The sequence below is a fragment of the Vipera ursinii genome (assembly GCF_947247035.1).
Source record: "Vipera ursinii genome assembly, chromosome: 1".
Lineage (NCBI taxonomy): Eukaryota > Metazoa > Chordata > Lepidosauria > Squamata > Viperidae > Vipera > Vipera ursinii.
The window spans coordinates 161985308-162009047 of NC_139512.1; the positions used below are offsets into that span (position 1 = coordinate 161985308).

The following is a 23740-nucleotide window of genomic DNA, read 5'->3' on the forward strand; positions in this document are numbered from 1 at the left end:
CGGCGTCATCTTCCCTTTGTCCTGTGCGCTCCCACAGAGAGGGCCTCCTCAGGGTGCCGTTGGCCAGAGAGTGTCGGCTTGCAGCCCCCAGGGGGAGAGCATTCTTTGTGGGCGTGCCAGCCCTCTGGAATCAATTACCGGTTGACCTCCGGATGGCTCCCGACTTTCGCTCTTTCCACCAGGATCTGAAAACCTATTTATTTGAACAGGCCAGCCTGGTTTAAGGGTTTGGGGTATTTTTAATTATTTATTGTTAAGGCTTAATTAATTTAATTTAATTTTAACTTTTGTATGTAAAGCTTTTACTGCCCTGTACACCGCCCTGAGTCCTTCGGGAGAAGGGCGGTATAGAAATTCATTCATTCATTCATTCATTCATTCATTCATTCATTCATTCATTGAGAAGGGCGGTATAGAAATTCATTCATTCATTCATTCATTCATTTATTAATAAATTTATTTATTTATTTATTTATTTATTTATTTATTTATTTATTTATTTATTTTAATTTTTAATTCTTTTTAAACTTGAAAGGTTTTTTTCCCCTCTCGCTCCTTCTATTGTATTTTCCCTGCAAAGGGTGGGACTGGATAATCCCATCTAGTGGTGAAACTTGAAAATTTCACCTACCCTTCTTGAACGGCTTTATCTCACACTGGAATTTGGCTATTCACCCAGATACCGCCCTGAAGGTTTTTGGCATCTCTGTTTTTGAAAGAAAAAAGGACTCCCTTTGGTCTTTTCGGCCTGTTCGCTTTTGAGGATTATTGCTTAAATAAGTTTGTCCTTGAAGCTATTTGATTCCCCTGGACTGTAAGTACACAGAGATTTGGAATTGTTACTACCTACTTCTGAATATAATAGGGACGCGGTGGCTCAGTGGGTTAGGACGCTGAGCTTGTCGATCGGAAGGTCGGCAGTTTGGCGGGTCGAATCCCGAGTGCCGCGTAACAGAGTGAGCGCCTGTTACTCGTCCCAGCTTCTGCCAACCTAGCAGTTCGAAAGCACGTAAAAATGCAAGTAGAAAAATAGGGACCACTCCGGTGGGAAGGTAACAGCGTTCCGTGCGCCTTTGGCATCTAGTCATGCCGGCCACATGACCACGGAGATGTCCTCAGACAAGCGCTGGCTCTTCGGCTTTGAAACGGAGATGAGCACCGGCCCCTAGAGTCGGAAACGACTAGCACACATGTGCGGGGGAACCTTTACCTTTACCTTTACTTCTGAATATAACTTTTTGGATTGTAACTTGGAAGCTTCTACCTATTTTTATTGCATTTGACCAATTTATATCACTCATATAACTAATTTACTTTTACTATATTTCTTATTGAAAATTTTTGTTTTTTTATTTTTATCTCTTTTTTATTAGCCTTTTGTGGGCTCTTTTCCTTATTTTTATTTTTGGGGCATCTCCTCTTTTTCCTCCACTATTTTTCAACTTTTTGGCTCCCTCTATTCTCATTTTTTATTATCATCACTATCTTTATCTTTGCTTTTTTATTATTATTATTTTCTTTTTTCCCTTTTGCTCATGTGCTACCTTTTTGGAACTTCTATTTTTTTTTGTTCCTTTTATTTTTTACTACCTCTACTATTTTTGATAATTCATCTCTCCTAACTATTAGGAGCTCCCTGGATTACAAAACCATTGGGCGGAGATACCACACGATTTGAAGGAAAAGATCAGTATTTCTAATTTATCCAAACTTGGAAAAAAAGGCTCTTCTGCTCCTGCCTCTACTTCTGCAAGCCCAGTCTACCAGAAATCAATAACTACAATGTTACAACAGGAGAAGACCGATACCCAACAGAAGGATACCCAAGCTATCTTACAAGCAATTTTTGATGCCAATGCTGCCCAGTCCGCCACAGCAACTAAAAACCACGAAGAGTTGAAAAGTGACAAAATGAACCAAAAAATCAACAACATAGATTCTCAATTGGCAGTCTTCAAAAAGATGATTGCAGAAAACCAGCCAAGAATCCAAAAAATGGAAAATAAGTCAACGGAGGTTGACCATCAAATAGCAGACCTGAAAGATGAAAACCAAAAACTCATCCAAATAAATGGAGAACTGGAAGATTCTTTGATGGCCATAGAAATGGAGCGGGCGTCGTATTTCCTAAGATTCCAAAACATGCAAGAAGACAAGAGGATCTTCTAGAATTGATGACAGAGTTGCTGGCAGACGTTCTAGGCTCGGGGAAGTCACAAATACAAGGAGAGGTCAATCAGGTCTGTCGTGTCAGCTCAGATTATGCTAGAAGAAATAAGGTGCCCAGGGAAGTCCATGTCAGATTTTTAAAAAGAGCCATAAGAGATGAAATCCTGAGAAAAGTAAGAGATGAGCCATTGAAATACAAAGAAAAAGAAATTGTGATTCTAAAGCGAATTCCTAGAAGGATAAGAGATGCTCAAAGAGACTACCAATTTTTAATTAAGAAACTTGTTGAAAAAGGAGTGAATTTTAGATGGCTGATTCCAGAAGGGATTTTACTCTACTGGGATACAAAAAGATACAGACTGGATACACCACTTAAAGCATTGGAGTTTTTTGACAGTCACAGAGCCTTTTTGGAGAAAGACAATCCGGAACCCCAAAAACAAGAGGAATTGCCAGTTCAAGGTGAGGCCAACCAAAAAGAGAGGGAAGAGACCAAAGAAACCCAAACCACATATGCCTATTCAGAAGAAGGTGCAAGACCAAGAGACCAGAGACAGATAAGATTGACTAGAAGATTAAGACCCAGCTATAACTGAAAAGGATGGAAGAGATGGAGATACTATCAGTAAATATTAACGGCCTAAATTATCCCTCAAAAAGAAGAAAAACTTTCACACGCTTACAAAAATTAAATATGGATATGATTTGTCTCCAAGAAACGCACATTAAGAGACAACATACCAAAATTCTAGAGCAACCAAAAATAGGCAAACTTTTCTTTGCATCATCATCCCAAAAGAAAAGAGGAATAGCCCTTTATATCAAAGAAAAGTTGAGCCCCAAACAATTTGAAGGGTTTTTTTTAATCCATCCGTACGTTAATGAATGTATAGGAAAAAAATGTTATTCTGATAATAGGTGGTTGTTGTTAGTTGCGAAGTTGTGTCTGACCCATCGCGACCCTATGGACAATGTTCCTCCAGGCCTTCCTGTCCTCTACCATCTTCTGGAGTCCATCTAAGCTCACGCCTACTGCTTCAGTGACTCCATCCAGCCACCTCATTCTCTGTCGTCCCCTTCTTCTCTTGCCCTCAACCTTTCCCAGCATTAGGCTCTTCTCCAGTGAGTCCTTCCTTCTCATTTGGTGGCCAAAGTATTTGAGTTTCAACTTCAGGATCTAATAATAGGATTACCCCGATAATGGTAATTGTTAACTAAGCCACAATTTCCAGTATTTTTTATAGAATTTGGGGAATAGTGAGAGTTTGTCAGAATTATATTGAGGAACATTTGAAACATCAGAGATTCCCTATTCTTGCATAAGGCAGTCATGGAGAATCTTGTTAAGATATTTAAGAGTTTATCAGATATTGGGGAAACAGTTACAGTTATTTTTCAACACATTTGAATTTTTTTCCAACTTTTCTCCAAATATTATGAAATATTGCCCAATATTTCCAATTCAAGTTGCAGAATAGTTAATATATGAAATTAATTGTTTTATGATTGGAAACAGTTACAGCTTCTGTTTTCAGAAGTCCATGAAACAGGTTTTTTAAAAAGGAAGGATCAGAAACAGCAGTAGAATTTGGTGTTAAATATAATATTTCAGTTTCAGAAAATGATGCTGATTTCATTCCACTAAATGTTCCGAGTGAACTGCCTCTTTTCTCCTTTTTCATTTTTCCCCCTTGAAAAACAGTACTTTCTATATAACAGTCCTTCATCGTTTCCTCCAAATTTCAGATAATTTTTATGGAGTGCTTTCCCCCCCCCCCCTTGTTGCTTTCCATTTCTGGAAACTTGACATTTTTAATCTAGCAGAAGGATTTGGGATTGCAAAAAAAAAAAACACCGAAATAAAAGCAGGGGGGGGAGGAGAGGAATTGAATCTAGAAATGAAATCCAAAAATAATCTGAAATATTTGTTAGCTACACAGTCACTAAAGAAAGCAATGAATAGGATGAAAAAAAATGCATGTTTTGACGTCTGATGTAATATACTTTTTATGCATTAGCAAATGAATGGTGTGTCTTTATATTTAACATGAATTTATTTTGTTGGGAAAACTTACCTGATTAAAAGAGAATTTGGCTGTCATTCAGTTACAGGGAAATAATGCCGCCTTGTGGATGCTGTGTGTGATTCAACTTTTTGTAACTTTTTTCCCTATTTATTAAATTTTAAAGGACAGGTAGTCCTAGACCAAGGGTCGGCAACCTCGGCTCTTTTATGACTCGTGGACTTCAACTCCCAGAATTCCTGAGCCAGCTTGGCTGGCTCAGGAATTCTGGGAGTTGAAGTCCACGAGTCATAAAAGAGCCGAGGTTGCCGACCCCTGTCCTAGACTTACAACAGTTCATTTAGTGACTGTTCAAAGTTACAACGGGACAGAAAAAAGTGATTTATGACCACTTTTCACACTACTGTTGTAGGACCCCTATGGTCATGTGATCAAAATTCAGACACTTGGCAACTGACTCATTTATAATAGTTGCATGTCTCAGAGGCATGTGATCACCTTTTGCGAACTTCTGACAAGCAAAATCAATGGGGAAGTCAGATTCACTTAACAGTTGTGTTACTAATTTTAACAACTGCAGTGATTCACTTTACAACTGTGGTGAGAAAGGTCGTAAATTGGGGCAAGTTCACCGAACAACTGTCTCACTTAGCAACAGAAATTTTGGGCTTAATTATGCTTGTAAGTCCAGGATTACCTGTAATGCTACATTATGAATATTAATATTCCTACAATCTTTTGTTTAAGTAGGTCTTTGGGAAATGGGGAATTGTGTCTATTGCAATTTCTGTTATACTCTGATGTATGGAAATGCTATCAGTTCTGCTTTAAGCATCAGAAATTGCCAGTAAAAATTTTAAATTGCTTGCTTAACATCTTGTTTAATTCACCTCTGCCTCCAATGAAGTTTCTTGTCAGATTTCTGTATTACCTTCTGTGAATGAACATGAGTGAGTTTGAGAAGAGCCTGACAATCCAGGAATAAATGCAATTAGCAAACAAGGTGAATTGGTGCAAATACCCTCTTGGCTACAGCTACCATTTGCTCTTCAATTAGGAGTTGAGTGTCCAAAGGACCTCCAAATTGCACGCAATTTTTGTCTGGACAAGTGCTAGCCTATCCAGAACTACTATGGAAAAATTTGGAATATCTTCAGAAACTTGTGTGCCCATAATCTTGCTAGAATTCGCCCTAGCAAATGTGTTCCTAAATGACTCCAAGTGTTACAATAGAACTTTGACAGCATCAATTGGTTGACCTGGATGTTATCTGCCTCTGTGTCATCAAATTACTTCATCCAGTGGTTTCGTGTGAATGTTAAATATTATAGAAGCAGCAAGGGCATCAATCCTGAATAACTAACCACATTTTAGAAGATTTTGATGCTTCATCATTATTGCCAGTGTTTCCGTGTTGCTTTGATGAAACAAATTTAGATAGCTTACAAACATAGTAAGAAATTGTACTATGCGTGTATCATTAAAAATAATAATTACAATGATGATAACATGAAAGGTGCTAACATACAGTACTTCCTAGGTAAATCTCCCAAGAGAAGGAAGATATCTGTAACTCAGGGTTGAATTTTGGAGTCCTTGGTGTTCTCTGAGCTTGGTTGTTTGCTTATAGATGTTTCACTACCCAAGTAGTAGTGTCTGAGTGAGTGAGTGTGGGGTCTCCTGCTGGTTTATTTGCAGTAGCAAATTTGGTAGGAGTGTATTTTCATCCTTGGTGGTTTCTTAGCATGGTTAGGGTTTTTAGGATATTACGGTATTTGCATTCTACCTGGAGTCAACAGATCTGCACATGATCATATATTAGTAGAATATTATATCAAGTCTTTATTTTTATTTTATTACAAACTAAATTTGTTACCTTCATAACTACAATTCACATTAAATCTAATCACTGATTGGATTGGACTGAATCGTGGCTGCTTAGCATATTGCTAATGAACACCTTTCGCATATATATGCACATCCCTTTTGAAAAACTTTGTGAGTAAATTCCAGTTATTTTATCATACCTAGATGAGTGTGATTAATGTCACTCCTCAAGAAGATTTGCTTTTAATGTGTAAACCACTGTCAGGAATATTCTACAGTATTTAACGAACGTTTTTATTTTTAAAATGTGCACGTTTGTTTAATAAGGTCTCCTTGAGCTTGACTTCACAGGCATCTCCATGTTATTTTCTTGGCTACAGCGTGAAAAATTGTTCAACCTCTCTAGTCTTCTGGGGCATTTCCCTCTCTTCCCCTTAACTTTTCTACTCTGGCCTGCAGTCTTAAGCTTTTCTGATCGTTTCCCATCTAGCAGCCCTACTTCACTTTTCAAAATCGGTAAACCTTGGGAAAGTGCTGCTATCTAGCACAGGGGTGTCAAACTCAATTTCATTGAGGGCCGCATCAGCATTGGGGTTGCCCTCAGGGGGCCGTGTGGGTGTGGCCTGGGAGGGCGTGGCCTACTGGGTGGGCATGGCTAGAGTGCATATAACCTACTGGGTGGGCGTGGCCAGCTCTACATCGTTCGCATCAAGGGTGCCTATGGGGGCCTGGGCAGGAGTGGGACAGATCTGAGGGTCTCTGGCAGAAGGAGGGTCTCTGGGCCAGGGCCAAGGCAGTGGGGGCCGTTCCCTCACTGTTTCCAGGATGGCTTCGCGGGCCGCATGAAACCACTTTGCGGGCCGGATCTGGCCCCCGGGCCTTGTGTTTGACATGTCTGATCTAGCAGATCTTTGCTGTATATCTGTAAGGCCTATTCATCAATTCTCAGTGTAATTTTATTTTGTAGAAATACAGTTGACGCTTGTATCACACCAGGTGGCAGCACCTAGTCAATGTTGTCTGATCTTGAGAAATAAAAGCAGAGAGCTGATTCAAAGAGAGCACATATTACAGAGTAATTATTGGTTTTAAAAATTGTTTTCAAAATTGAATAATGATTTACACTTTTTATTAATATTAAAGCAGATACTTGTGAAAATTATTTTTAAAAATTGTTTTCGACATTGAATAATGATTTATAATTTTCATTAATATTAAAGCAGATACATACTTGGGGAATCACTCTGAAGAGAACTAGCTCCTTTTCAATTAATCATGTTTGGAGGATTTTATTTTTTTTCAAGATGTGCTATAACATTATACCGTACAGGCTTTTAAAAACTGTATTTATATATTCACAGAACAGTTCAGCAACAGGCACATTCATTTCTGCATTGTAAACTAAATGTAACACATTTTAAAAATTAAATTGAAATTTCAATGAAGTCAGAATATGGAGATTGGTAAAACAAACATTTTCTTTGTGTTCCTCTTGGCTTATAGTCAGGAAAAGAAGAAAATGTTTTTCTGCTTTTTTTCCTGCCTAAATTATTTCTCAGGTTAGAATAAAGTCCAAAAAAAAGTGATGGAGAGAAATCCTACTTACTGGAAAAGCTAAAACAGAAGCCAGTTTACCACTTTGGTGGTCTTCAAACTGAAATATTTAAGGAAAAGGAACGTTACTATTTTCAGATAAAGTTTCTGGTACTTTATCCAGTGAGAGACACTCAGATTTTCTCAGGATTGTTTGGATATCTCTTACTTTTTACTTTTCCATTTTGAGTCCTTTTGGCTGTCACATTTAACCCGATTCTTCCTGCTGAGATATATTTCATATTCACAAACCTCTGCTCATTGATTTGTTTTTGTTTCTGCCTATAAATATAATATTATATATATGGTAGTAGTTGTTGCTATTAATAGTTTACTAGAGAATATACCTTTTAGACTATATAGCTGAGACAATAAAGAATTTGGAAGCACTTGACAAGGTCTGCAAATTTATTATTGCCTATGCTTCTCAGCTCAGCAGTCTTCTTTATCAGGTGAATATCTGTTGGCATTAAATTGTTCTAACAGAATTAGGAAGAAGGAAGATTATTTATTTTCATAGGATGGAAAACCTATTAGATGCCTTCCCCTAGTGACATGTCTTCAGGAGCGTTGAATAACAACTGCCATTTCTGCCAGAGAGCAAAATAAAGATTGAAGAAAAAAAATGTCTTAGTGCTATTTAATTTATCGAACAAGTTGAAAATATTGAATTAACAGCACATTTTTTTTAATCCTCAATTCCCTTTAAGGCAAGAAGTTTTAAAGTGGAATGGATGGGGATACAATGACTCAAAATTCATTTTCAATAAGAAGGGTCAAGGAGAATTCACCGGAAAAAGGTAACGGCTATGGATACAGTAAGATATATAATTTCTTTTCTTTTCGGAAAGATGACTACACTGAAGTCATGACATATTGTAAGAAATGAGTACTAACATTGAAAGCCAAGAAATATAACATTGTTATGCATCCATGTTGTATTCTCTGTGACACAAACAACTCTCCTCTTTTCCAGTGTGAATGAGCAATAGCAATTCTGTCATATTCTGCTTTTATCAAACATTTCAGCTGCAAACTGCCATATACATAATCACAGACAAATATGGTTGATTTGCTGAAGCATATAGGTAATTAACTTTGGAGTAGCCTTTCTTTGTTAGGAAGTAATTATATCTAGAGTTTATTTATTGTTGGACTTGTTTGGGCATATGCTGTTTACCTTCCACACATTAATCTAAATGCGACTTAAAGTTGTCAGTTGAGTCCTTAGTTGTTTTCTTGCAAATGTTTCATTATCCGACTACGTAACTTTATCAGTATAGAACAGGGGTCGGCAACCTCGGCTCTTTTATGACTCGTGGACTTCAACTCCCATAATTCCTGAGCCAGCATAGCTGGCTCAGGAATTCTGGGAGTTGAAGTCCACGAGTCATAAAAGAGCCGAGGTTGCTGACCCCTGGTATAGATGAATGTGGATTTTGCTCCTGTTTATAGTTCCACGGTTGAAATCTGAGTCCACAATTCAACACCGACCTACATATATTTGCTATTAAATTCATCTAAACCATCTTTATCAAATTCTGCGGTAATAAATTATCTAAAAGTACCAACACAATTATGCATTCTACAAAGAAATACTTTTTATTTATGTCTCCTGAATTTTCTAGCTATTGTTGTCATTGAGTGAACCAGAAATATCTTGATTATATTGTTTCTGAATTAAGATTTTAACCCTTATCCATTTGTTAACTTTGTCATCTCTTTTTAGAAAATAGATAACAAAAATAATTTATACTTTTGGCTGTTCTAAAGACATAAATAATTTTTGAAAAGATTCAGATGTTCATGTTTTCAGAAAATAAAGGTGCCCTTTCTTGTGAACTTCTAACCAGTTATTTTAATAATCTGTAGTTTTCTAAAGGAATAAAGTAGTAGATAAATTTGTAACCCTAAACAATGCTTCCAAAAAGCATGTATTCTTGATTTTTTTTGCAGTATTTTAAATGTATTTTAATTTAGTAATATTTTATTTCAGTCCCATTCCTAAGATTACCTCTTGTCAGTTATAACATGCAAGTATGTGGAAGCCCAAGGACCTTTTCTACATATACAAGTGGACCTCATTTAATAATTACCTTGTTTAGCAACTGTTCACAGTTATGAAGTTGATGAAAAAGTAACTGTGACTTATTGCATTATGACGTCTGTAAAGCAAAGAAAAGCTGAAGAAATATAAGCACAGTTACGGTTTCACTTCACATCCATTTTGCTTAATGACTGAATTTGCCATCCCAATTGTGGCCACTAAATGAGGATTACCTGTAACTGGTTTTGTCCCAGTATGCATCAGTTTGCATATTTGGGCAATGATTTTAGGCACAAGATACATTAGGCAGCAACATTAATTTTGTTTGCAAGCTCAGTGCAAAAATCTCCTGACTACATTCAGTCTTTAATTTCTTGAATAATTTGTCATTGGAAAACAAGTGACATTAATAATGAAACAATACTTATGCCAATACTAAATTCTATTACTGTTCCCCTCCATTGCAAAAGCTATTCATAATCTGCTTCTATGTTTGATTTGCTGTAATCAGCACAGGGATTTGTCCTATAGCTTGCTTAACATACAGTGGAATGCTTTATCTGAACTTAAAAATTATGTGGCTCTTATTTCTGTATTTGACCATGACAGAATTCTAAAAAGTTTTTGAGTTGATGTTTTTGTTACAAAAATCAGAGCAATATTTCTTGGCAAGGTTACTTCATACTTAAAGTTTCAGATCTTAAATTTCTACATAGTTTGTTATGACTGATATTTTAAGATCCACATCTTACCAGACTCTCGGACTTTTATTTCTAGAAATTATATGTCTGCTGCTTGTATATATCTGAATAAAGAAATTAGCACAAGGTTTGTACTAGTTTTCACTCTGGAATGAACTGATGAAAATTCTTTTGGATTCAGGTACCAAATAGGTGGACTGGTATTCCCACTTTTGAAAGATTGGTTAGAGAAAAATCTTGGTGGAAATTTGGAACATAAAACCACCCCTAAAGTAAGTGAATACATGGGCTGTGTGTGTTTTTTAATCATTATCCTGTAATAAATTCTTTATATATCACTCAGTTAAAACATACAACTGCTTATTTTGTCCACTGTCCTTCTGCAACTCTGACATAAAGATTTTTGCTGGATGCTAGCTTGTCAATGAGGATCTGTAGTTGAAAATATAATCGGTTAATTCAAAAAATTTTAAGCAGAGATTGCTTGCTTTAAAACTTCTACTTTCGTACATTGATAGATTACCGATTTTAATTTGTTGCAGTATTTCAACATGTCTACCTTAGAGAAAAGTTCATTCTTCTGTCTCTGGAGGTCTCTGAATAGAAGTGTGGTATAAAAAGTATTAAGAACCGTACCACACATACATTTCTCTTTGTTTAGCAATAAACTTCAGTTGTTCATTATTTCTGTGCATCCACCTAAAATCTCCTCCAGAGACGACTCCAAAGGATTTTTGTGTGAGTGTGATGAGCTGGTAAAATAAGGGAAAAGGTAATTGGTTTGCTAAAAGAGAGATGCTGGCAAGATGGTCAGAATTGCTTTTCCTGCAGCATATTTGAAAATGATGCTCTTCTGAGGTGACTTCTTTGTTTCTGAATAAATACACTGGAATTTTTTTTTAACTTTGAAGACATCCATAAATATCAGTGATATACCTCCCTCTGTTGCAAGTGAAGAATTTCTCCAAGACCTCCAAAATGCTAAAATTTCATATACACAGGAAGCGGAATCTAGACTTTTTAGAGCCCATGGTAAGCAAAATCAACACGCACAAAATAATTTCTTAATTGCTTGCTTTCAACATTTGATGTCTTTGTGAGACTTATTTTTACCTTGTATTTCAGGTCATTGCTTATTTGAGGTTTTTTTGCTCAGGGAAGGAATGTTTAAGCGGGTTCCTGATGTAGTGGTATGGCCAGGTAAGCTATTCAGAATATTTTGCTCATTCTTGCACTTCCCTGTTGCATTTCTTACTGAACTTACGTAACAGTATTTTCAATTTTGAAAAAAAAGGGAATTGAGAAACAATTTACAGAAGTCTCAGAATACGAAGTATGTATTAGAGAAGTAGTCCAGAAAAGCAGCCTGGAAATCTGCCAATAATGTTTATGTTGCATGTTGGTTAAACTGTTATAAAAATACAGCCTCTATTTGCACTTTCCTAGAAGACTTATCAAATTATTAATTTAAATATTAAGAATCAAGCTTCTTTCAAGACTCTTGGACTAGACTGCTTTTTATTTTGTTTGAGCTTTTTTTTTTTTTGAAATTCTGTTGAATCTGCAACTCGATATTTGAACTGTAACAATTCTGTATTGTGATTGGTTAATCCAAACTACTTTGATGTCATGAATTTTTTAAACAACATATACATTTTAAAATGTTTATAGTTTGGGCTCAAAGCTGTTTTTAAAAGGAGGCTAACATCTTATTTTCTCCCATAGTTAATGCTTATTTTGTATTACGATTCTTTTCAGTCTAAAGGCTGTCAGAAATATTGGTAGACTTTATTCTTTTAATACAATTAAGTATTTTAATAAATAGAAAACTGACTTCTAAATGTTTTGGGATTAGCTGTATTATTCAGTAATTTATGTTAAAATGTAATATTTTAAACGCTTCATATTTTGTTCATTTTTATAGAATGCCATGATGATGTAGTTAAAATTGTGGAAATAGCCTGCAAGCATAATATTTGTATTATACCTTATGGTGGTAAGTAATAAAGCTATTAACATTTTAAAAAATAATTGTTTTTTAAGCCAGGCTCTAGTCTAAAGCACTATTAGGGCATAGTATCTTAAGATATGTCAAATAGAATTTTTTAATTTTAATAGCAAATACCTTTGGCCATATGCTATTTTGTTTATGGAAATCTTTATATGTATCCTTTATCTAAATCCCATAAATATTTGGGACTTGGGATTGTTCTCCTTGGTCTCATCCCCACTTCATCTTTTGCTCACATCGAAATTTGATTCATAGCATTCTCTATTCTGTCAGTGGATGTTGTAAAATATAATCTAAGGCACTAATAGTGAGGTAAGAAATGAAATATAAATTGGTCTGTTTCTCATATCTGTAGGAGGCACAAGCGTTTCCAGTGCACTTCAGTGTCCTCCTGATGAAAAAAGAACTATTGTTTCACTAGACACTTCACAAATGGTATGTGTACAAAACAATTTCAAGTGAACTTCACAGAATGTCAGATCATCATCACTCTGGGATCTTTATGCTGAGTAGTTATGAAACAGTAGTTTACATAACTAAACACTTTAATCTATTTTTTTTTAAGTTTCAAGCCCATTATTGCTCACGAGTTATTTGATAAGAATTCTTTAAATTGCATCTCCTGCACCAATAACATGATGATTTTGTAAAATATTTTCAGTAAGTGATCAGTAGTTTTCCAATAGGAGCATTCACAATATTGGTCTTGAGAATCAGGATAACTTAAACAATGAATATTAATCTTGCTAATTGCATTTCATCCATTTAACCTAAAACTTGAAAATTAACTTTGATGTTGTATATATTGATATAGATGTGATGAGAGAAAGTTCCCTCTGGAACAATGACATCTTCATCAGTTAATTTCAGTAGATTCTGAAATAGCAAAAAGCCTTTATTTAATATATGTGAAGAAGCTGTTAAGCACTCTGCTTACAAGGATCACACAAGGGAACCAATTGATTGGATGTTAAGGAAAAAATGTGATTAAAATATGGCTGCATATTTTTTGTGAGATCAGATCTATAAGTTGAAACATCATTGCTAGTTGATAGCAGTATGAAATAGGAAATTAGGAGACAGCTTTATCACCTCATTTTACATACCATCAAATACATTGGATTTTGTAGCACTTGTGATTTGAAAAAGTAGGATCCAGATTGTGGAAAACCCCGCTGAATCTGATTCATGATCCTGACCATCCAGATTCTTTAATAGTAATCAATGAAAATAAGGCTACAATTTAGACTGGCACTTTGTCAGTGGCAATAAATAATAGAGTAAGCAATTAAATATTTTTATAGTTTATATTCCCAGGCTCACTTTGTTGCTGTTTACTGCATAAAGTTCACTTTAAAAAAAACCTTTAGGGTTCAAAACTGATGCAGTAGTTAAAGACATAAAATTCAATCAAGAAAATTGTGAATGTTTTGTCAGAACAAATTAATGTGCTGCCAAGACTGGTTTTTTTAGACTGAGATGTGATTTCACGCATTACTGAAATATTAGTTTATCACTTTTCTTTGGATGAAACCCAACATCATGGTAGTGGATTTACACTGACAAGCAGGATTTTCTCATCCCTCCTGACGCTACAAATACATTCAGATGTAGTCTAGACAGATGAGGAGAAGGAGAAGAAAACTGATTTTACCAATTCCATTCTTCTTTGTAAAATCTCCTAGTAGGATTGTTCTCTTTCCCCACACATGAGCCTTGGTGGAGCAGTGGGCTAATGCCTCCTTACGTAACACCAGCTGTCTGCAATTAGTGCAGGTTCGAGTCCCACCAGGCTCAAGGTTGACTCAGCCTTCCATCCTTCCGAGGTAGGTAAAATGAGGACCCAGATTGTTGGGGGCAATTAAGCTGACTTTGTAATAATGCCGCTTGCGGGGGTGTGTGAAAGCCCTAATAAGCAGGCATATACATAGAATGAAGGCTACTGCTAAGCTTGTAAGCCGCCCTGAGTCTTCGGAGAAGGGCGGGATATAAATGGAATTAAAATAAAAATAAAATAAATAAATAAACATCCTTGAGTTGGTAGAAAACAATATTAGCATGAAATGTGCAGTCCATATCCCTCATGCCTCTCCTTCACCATTGCCTGTGTTTTAAGTAATTGCTAGCTGTCTGGTTTCCCTCCCAGGTTATGAGTGACAAAGCCTAAATGATTTTGCATACCTTGAAGCTGTTTGGGGATAGCTGTATGAATAAATGGAAAATATAACTTTAAGGCTGATCCTGCTAAATACTGCAAATTTTATCCACACAGAGAGACGGTGGATAAAATGAAGACCATGTTGTGTAAGAGCTTGGTAAAAATTCTTTTATCAAGGAATTATTGTGCGGGATTAAGCTCTAGTGGAGGAACAGTTTGAGAAACCTACATTCAATAAAAGCAGGTTAGGTCTGGCCCCAGTTCAGTATTCATAATATTACTTTCATAGATGGATATCAGAGTATAATATAAGGGATAAACTTACACAAAAGAGTTTCAGATTGGTCCGAGTCTACCATTTTCTTCTTGAAAATCATGTCTTGAACAAGACTGAATGTAAGAAATAAAATAATTTCTGCTACTGCAACTTTTTCACTATTCTGAAGGCCTTGTCTTTGGTATATTGTCACTTTAGAATTATTTTGACATCTGCAGTTAATTGAAATAAGGTGAAATTTGATTTCAACCTCATCTCATTAATTCCTTAATTCTTCAAAGAATGTATGGATTCTAATTTCTGACTAATGTTTTTCTCCTCATATGTGCAATTTCAGCAATGCAAATAGACAGGATGCATTCATCTTCTTGTCTCTATTGATTTATTGTCTTTATAGCTATGCAAAACTCTGCGTTTAGAAATGGAACATTCCATTCCTGGAATGGTGGGGTTTTCACACAATTAATGCCTACTGTTGTACTAATCATTGATTTTAACTGTGTTTTGTTAAATAATTAAATGTATTTTTTCACAAGTCTTTTTTTTTTGTAATAGAACAGGATTCACTGGATAGATGAGAAAAATTTAACTGCGCACATTGATGCTGGCATTGTTGGCCAAGAATTGGAAAGACAGGTATCATCAACCTATACCTTTGAGAATGCTGGTATTTTTATAGCCCCAAATATACTGCCATATATTGGCTCATAAAGTAAATATATTTGAACAGTTATGCGTATTATAGTCAGGCTAATGGCAGTTGCTATGTTATTAATTCTTCTGTTTATTTTAATCTTAGCAGATGTAACATGTATGTTAAAAATTGCCTTTTTCTGTCACTGACCAGAAACAACATTGTTATTATCTTTGGGAACGTTTCTATCATCTTCCATTTAGCTCCAGAATAAGCTATCATCTTGAAGAAAGTTATGCAGTCAAATAATGAAATACGGGTACTAAGTAGAATGGCTTATTAAAAGAACAAAAGGCTCTTATTAAAATAAAATGTTTGACACTTTTGTAGTAGTAATGAATTCTGGTTTAAATAACATGTACTTTGGGAATCTACAACCTAATTGTGAATTCATGGTACATTTAGTGGTACCTTTGCCCAGACTCTCTTCAAAGGATATTAAATGTTTGAAGTTTTTTTTAAAAAAAAATTTGGGATGAATTATGTAATGGTAGTTATGTGGATCCCCTGATTTAAAATTCTGATACCATACAGCAGGCCTTTCTTACTTGCTAAATAGATGAAGAAACAGAAAGCTAGGACAATTTCTTAGATGACATGTCTTGTTGATAGGTAGATATGTTCATATCAAAGTAGATAGTCCCTAGATAATCAGGTCCAAGGATCAAATCAAATCAACCTTTATCATCAAAGTACAACATGTGTACAATGAGATTGTCTGAGCCTCCCTTCGTGCACTCCCCCAACATGATTCACAGTGAATTGTGTCTCCCATTTTTACACAAAAGGTCGAGTATTTCAGTATACCTCGTTTAGCAATCACAATTGGTACTGGCAATTCAGTTGTTAAGCAGCATGGTCACTAAGTGAAACTATGACTGTCCTTATGATCTTAGTTCAGTTTTCCTTTGCTTTAGAGACCTGCAAAGATTGTAAAGGGATGCGGTGGCTCAGTGGGTTAGGACGCTGAGCTTGTCGATCAGAAGGTGGGCAGTTTGGCGGGTCGAATCCCGAGTACCGTGTAACAGGGTGAGCACCTGTTACTCGTCCCAGCTTCTGCCAACCTAGCAGTTCGAAAGCACATAAAATGCAAGTAGAAAAATAGGGACCACTGCGGTGGGAAGGTAACAGCGTTCCGTGCGCCTTTGGCATCTAGTCATGCCGGCCACATGACCACGGAGACATCCTCGGGCAAGCGCTGGCTCTTCGGCTTTGAATCAGAGATGAACACTGGCTCCTAGAGTTGGAAACGACTAGCACGCATGTGCGGGGGAACCTTTACCTTTACCTAAAGATTGTAAGTGCAAGAACTGGTTGCACAGTTATTTTTCCATGATTGCGTTTACTGTGAATGGTCACTAAGCAAGGACTACCCTTAGGCATATTTTACCTCTAGAATTCCCTACCTGCAATATTTTACTCTTTGGGGGAACTTTCAAATACTACATTCCAGTAGTCTACCTAGGTAATAATTAAGATATGAATAAGATATGGTTCAGGAAAAGTATAAAATTGGATATCCAGATGCCATCACCATCTGGATATCCATAGAGTTAAGTATCATTACTAGACTACACATTTACTATTCCATGTGGAGTACAACCACCAGGACAAGTTGAATGCATTTTGTTTCTTCTGACTGACAGTACCACCACTTATTCAATATAATGTCATGTTCACTATCATCCAGCTGTTATTGTTTCAGCATTGGAAGCAAGAAGAAGTTGATAGTAGTTCAAATATATTCCCCAGCATTGTCTGAACATAATTCAATAGGAAAAAGTAGAATACAGGTACTCTTCAACTTATGACCAGTAATGTGATCATTAAGTGAATCTGGCTTCCCCCATTATCACTTTGTCATAAGCTGGCTGAGTTGCTTACAAATGGTGATCATATGACCCTAGGACAGTACAGCTGTCGTATATACGTGCCAGTTGCCAAGCTCTTGAGTTTTGATCATGTGACTTTGCTTGTCAGGGTATAAAAGGTGACCACATGACTCCGAGACACTGCAACCATCATAAATATGAACCAGTTGCCAAGTGTCCAAATTTTGATCACATGAACACGGGGATGCTGTGGTGGTTGTAAGTGTGTAAAACGGTCATAAGTCGCTTTTCAGTTTCGTTGTAACTTCAAATGGTCACTAAGTGAAGTAACTTTTAAAGCTTTTACAAAACTGAACTTTGCAGTGGAAGTTAATGCAGCAGCTAAAAATGGTTAAAATAATGTTGTTTTTTTAATTTTAGCTTGGTGAAAGTGGTTATTGTACAGGCCATGAACCAGATTCGATGGAATTTAGTACTCTCGGAGGGTGGGTAGCCACCCGAGCATCAGGCATGAAGAAAAATGTTTATGGAAATATTGAAGATCTGGTAAACACATTCTATAATTCTTTTTTTTTTTTCAAAAATTAACTTCTGCATTTGTATTTTTCTGTTACTAATGAATATTAGCTGATACACAGAAAAAAAATCATTAATGTAGTTTAGTGGTTAACAAATGCTGGATTTATTTGACACATATGAAAAGAAAATAATGTATATACTGATCTGTGTTTTGGGGTTAGGGAGGAAAAGAATTAAGGAGGCATCAACATTTTTTTTACTAGATATGTTCTTTAGTGTTATACTAACTTCTCTGTGATCAGTTTCTCCTTTGTTATCTACAGTGGCAAAATAGGATGTCGATTAGTTTTTCCTCAGAATTTAATATACATGCATATTTTATATACTCTCATTTATATGTAGTACTAAGCAGACTCTCTATTTTATACAGGTGGTTCATATAAAAATGGTAACACCGAAAGGCGTAATCCAAAAAAATTGTCAAGGACCACGCATGTCAACAGGACCTGACATTCATCATTTCATTTTAGGATCTGAAGGTATAATTTTTAAAAATCTGCAATACTTTCTTGCTTTTCACATATTTCTATAACAAGATATTTAACTAATACTTCTGATTGAAGGAACAGGAATTTTACTAAACTATGCAATCGTGGACATTTGCAAAGTTTTTCAACAAAATATGGAGTGCAGCAATACACTGTTACACCACAAGCTCTGCTCTTTTTTGTACTGACATATAAAAGGAAACAGGGCCTGTGTCACAATAGGTCAGCGTTGCTGCGGTCATTCTGCCCACATGTCTCTCACTTCCTGCGAGTGCCACTGTGGTCATCTGACTCACACAATTCAACACAAAACAGCATAGCTCTGTTTTGTGAGCCTATATATTAGGAAAGAGCTTGGTACATTTCCATGAGATAGCATTCTGCTCAATAGTTTAACACTGATACTTGGAGATATCAAGTTGCAGTCTCAATTGTAAAGCCTTAATATGTTTGATGCCTGAACCAAATAAACATATTGAGGAATAATTAGCACAAATTAATGACTAGTCAGATTTTAGTAACTCTCGGTTGGAGGAGTCCCTGCGGATTATATTTTGCTAGTTGTTGCCGACTATAGCGGGCGGTGCTCATCTCCATTTCAAGGCCATTGAACCAGCACTGTCCAAAGACATTTCCACAGTCATGTGGCCAGTATGATGTCATGGAGCATTGTTACCTTCCCACATGCTTATTTGTCTACTTATATTTGCATGCTTTCTAACTGCTAGGTTGGCAGAAGCTGGGGTGAGGATGAGAGCTCATCCTGTCACATGGAACTCGGGTCTCAAACCTAGGCTGCTGGCTTTCCAGCCAACAAGCTGAATGTTTTAACCACTAAGACACCATGCCACCCTCTCAGTTGAAGTGATTTGAATAAATAGCATGGTTCAGACATTGTGCAAAACCATGCTTTATTTAATCATGGTTTCAGCAAGTTGTATGATCAGAATTACAGTTAGCCATAAAGTAACATTTACAAATCACAATTGCAGAATTCACTTACTGGATTAAGCCAGAATAAAATCATATATATGCATCACCACACAGCCACTGTATTCATGTGGCTTCTAATGTTGATTGGATTTTGAAACAGGCATTAATTTATTGGGCATCAACATACTTTTGTGAGCTCATTTGCGTAGACCTGCAAATGTTTCTTTCTGAAATACGACTATTTTTTCTTTGTAGTCAGAAGTCATTTCCATTTTAAATAACTGATATTTGCCATTAAAAATACTAGAAAACATATTTAGATATTTTGCTTATACAAAACTGTAATATTCTCATTTTAATGAGTGCTAGAGCAGTACTTTGTGCTGGATCCTTTGACAAATCTATTTCACATGTCGAGTTTAAGTTACATTTCAGAGGATTAAATAACAACTGCAATATTATATAAAACATTTAGTTTTATATATGCTATAGGAAATAAATACTTTTCTATTTAGAAGGCTAATCCTCACAATTCCCTGTACATTTTCATTTAGAGCTTTGAGGATGAGAAATATTTAAAGAAATAAACTACACTTTTGTGTGGTTTCCATTTTTTAATGATTTTAAATAATATGTAGAATAGGATTTTGGATATAGGTATGAAATCATAAACTTCTGTATGTCTTTCAGCTGCAATAGCAAAATGATTATTTTCCTCTTTTTATAAAGGAATCCTTGGAGTGATAACAGAAGTTACAATAAGAATTCGACCAGTCCCTGAATACCAAAAGTACGGCTCTGTAGTATTTCCAAACTTTGAGAAAGGGGTGGCCTGTTTAAGAGAAATAGCAAAGCAGGTAAAGTAATCTTCTCTTCAAATCGTATTTAATTGCACTTTAAAAACTGCAGTATCAAATACTTTCACTAGATGGCATGCTTGTGCCCTACTCTACTTGCCTCTCAGGCTGAGGAATATGTTTAAAACTGCAGTTCAATAATGTAATCAGTTCCAACAGAGGGCTAGGTAAAATGTTTAAATTTACGTTTTTGAGAATTGATCTCTTGATGCCACAAATAATAAATATAGAATTATTTCTTCTGTCAATATGGTTTGAATATTTAAACAATTTATTTCCTTTTTTATAAAAAATAAAACCAATTCTGCCTTATCATTTAAAACAACCTTAAAGTGGAAGAGAGATAATGCAGATTCAGTCAGTGAGCAAATTTTATCAAAATCAGCAGGTCTTGAATTAGTCCTGAGTATTTTAAATCCAATTTATATCAAATCAAACTATACTTCAGTATGATTAAACCTGGAAGTACAAAACTGTTACTGTTTGCATGTTATGTTTGGAGTAGAGTTACGCTACTTAAAATATAAAGTGTCCTCTTCTAGGAATAACATATTATTGTAGCATCAGTTATTTTATTGTGTTTTTTTTAAAAAAATATTAAACTTATTATGCAGTACTGAGTGAATTGGGTAAAAGGGTAAAACTGCAGTGCTTTCTATTAGTGTTATAAAAGGATTTATATGGTGCTTCTATGGCTGAACAATTTGTAGTTGAGTGTATTAAATTATTTTAATGTATTTAATTATATCCCTTTGAACTCTCTTATTCTGATAAATCCAAGGAATTAAGACACAAGAAGGAAAGGGATAAGCAGACAAATTTTCAGAAGTAGAAAAGGCTTTCCTTTTATTTCCATTATTACATTAAAATCAGTATTTTTTATAAAAGCATAGTTAATATAACTGAAATAGAGACCAGTGGGATGCATGAAAATAAATCTATAATATGAGGATAAAGGCAAAGCACTTTTGAAGATAAATTATTTTCTTCAGTTCAAAAAAATGTTACTGACAATTTGGCGTTTCATGCTTACACTTTTGGGGGGAAAAGGCATTAGTCAAATTTCTTGACATGGATACAGAGTATTAATAAAGAGCAGAAAACCAAAATAATAGTAGGATATAAGATTGTCCCCTGTCTTCTTGTTTATTTTGTTATTAGCATTACAGTAGAACTATTGGCAATCAGTAGAGCAGGCAAAAAAAAAATGCCAGGAGTAAAATTAGCAATGTAAGTACCTAAATTGTAATTATTTGCTGATTATGTTGTATTTACAATTACTTAACACAGCCTCTGTTTTAATAATGTTAATGAATATATACAGCAATATGATTTGGTACAAGGTTACTAGAATAATTTTTTTAAAAAAAACCTCAAATGCTGACCACGAAACTTAGCAGCAGAAGAAAAGTAAGACACTAAGATTTTATTTATTTATTTATTTATTTATTTATTTATTAAAAAATCTACTATGTTAGAAAAGTATAATAGCAGATATTTCTAGATGGAAAAACTAAATCTATCTTGGTTAGGCAGAATTGCACCTATTAAAATGAATATTCTACCAAGAATCAATTTTCTTTTTCAATCAATTCTAACATATATATAAAATAAAGTTTTAAGTGACTAATATAAACGGACAATGAATCACGAAGACCAACAATTTAAATTCAAGATTTTGCAAGATTCAAGTGAGCAAAGTAGATTAGAAACTTCAAATTGCAAGCAGCATCCTTATTTTAAAATTTAATAAACGATACTTACTTTGTTAAAGTATTATAATATATTCTATAATAGATAAGTAATTAATGATATATTTTAAAGCTGAAATCTCCCAGGCATTGTAGATCTTTTGTTAACTCCTTTGTATTTTATTCACTTTTTCTTGTCTTTTGTTTCTTTTAATTTATATTCCTTTTAGATACCTAATGAAACAAAGGTGTATGCCTTCTCTCCTTCCCCATTTCTAATTTTTCCATAATACCAGATCTTATACTACTCTTGTCTCCCAAACCTCAGGGACATTTTTGGGGAAGACGGAATACAGTACATGGAAATATACGTTTTATCCTTTCTCCTCTCTACTCTTGGAACAGCTGTGTATTCTTTAAATGCTCAAATCTTCCACTGTCTTTTCATTACTTTTACATCACTTTTATTCTTTATCGCTCTGGTCACCTTTTGACTTTTTTTTAAATCATAATACCCTTTTTTTTACAAGTATTACTTCTTTGAGTGAAACTTAACATTAGCCAACCATATTTCCCCTTCCCTGCCTGCAGTTGCGATTCCAGGCATCCTACCTAAAATCTGCTGGAGGGAGCCATCTGATTCTCCAGGGCAGATTATTTAAAGGGATGGATGGCAGATTGCAGAGGGAGAGCAAATTACGGAAATATATCTTTTACTGTTTGACCAAGGTTGAATTCATCCTTCAGAATTAAGCAATGGTTTTTCTTTGCTGTCAAATTTCTGAAATGTTTTTGGACCTGTTAAAATTAATTTTTATTTACGGGAGGGCATTATGTTTTAGAAAGTGTTCTCCTCAAACAGTTATGGCTGACTGTGGTTCAATACAGTATTAAAAATCTTTTATAATACTGAATCTCAGATATATTTGAATTATCTGCAATTTATTTGAAAGGCCAAATATAACGATATTATTAATGGTTCAAATTTTAAAAAACCTGACTCCCGGTGTTGAGGTATTATTGAATAACTTTTTACTGAATGATGAAACCGCTTTGCAGAAGTTCGGTGTTTTAACAGTTGGTTGGACAGTAGTACTTTTTTCCATCCCAGCTTTTTTTTCTGGCACATTGATACAATTTCATTTGTATTTTTCATCACTACTCTTTTATTCTTTCCCCATAGCGATGTGCTCCTGCATCCATTCGGCTGATGGACAATGTACAGTTTCAGTTTGGTAGGTTTTTTTACTAAATATTTAGGAATCGTTTTTGTAGAAGTACTAAGTGCTCTCTAACCAGACCTTCCTTAATTGTAAGTGGTGAATTAAAAACCGCATCCTAGAATTTATAGTCTATTCTTCCTGTACTTATTTCCTGTGCTGCAACTTTCTACTGTCTTTCCATCTGATGTCAATTGTCATAGCTCATTTTTGCAGTCAAGATTCAAAGAACTACCCAGCCTATCACAAAATGACAACATTAGGCGTGTATTCTTGTCACTGCAAAAGCTAGTGATATCTACCAAATTATTTGTATAAGTATTTTTTTTTTGCTTTTAAAAAATGTCAAAAATCACACAGAATTTGCTCAAGTACTTAAGACACATCCTAAATAATTCCGTTAATGTCAGACTTGGTAAATCTGGGGGCATTTGCCCAGATTCGCCTGGTTCACCAGTTGCACCCCTTTCTGGACCGAGACGCCCTACGTACAGTCACCCATGCACTCGTTACCTCCCGTATAGACTACTGCAATGCTCTCTACATGGGGCTGCCCTTGAAGACCACCCGGAAGCTTCAACTGGTGCAGAGTGCAGCTGCACGGGTAGTGATGGGAGCACCCCGATACTCCCATATTAC

At 35.4% G+C, this 23740-nt stretch overlaps 1 protein-coding gene across 3 annotated transcripts in view; it reads left to right on the forward strand.

The window, feature by feature from the left end:
- The window catches only part of AGPS (alkylglycerone phosphate synthase), a 73003-nt gene that overhangs the window by 19601 nt on the left and 29662 nt on the right, over positions 1–23740 (forward strand). For all 3 annotated transcript variants that reach the window (XM_083357020.1, XM_083357021.1, XM_083357022.1), the window contains exons 2-12: positions 8324–8413; positions 10543–10633; positions 11273–11393; positions 11487–11561; positions 12286–12357; positions 12728–12807; positions 15363–15443; positions 17754–17879; positions 18283–18391; positions 20063–20190; positions 23065–23116. In XM_083357020.1, coding sequence (XP_083213146.1) covers positions 8324–8413; positions 10543–10633; positions 11273–11393; positions 11487–11561; positions 12286–12357; positions 12728–12807; positions 15363–15443; positions 17754–17879; positions 18283–18391; positions 20063–20190; positions 23065–23116 — 1025 coding nt within the window. The remainder of the gene's footprint in view (positions 1–8323; positions 8414–10542; positions 10634–11272; positions 11394–11486; positions 11562–12285; positions 12358–12727; positions 12808–15362; positions 15444–17753; positions 17880–18282; positions 18392–20062; positions 20191–23064; positions 23117–23740) is intronic.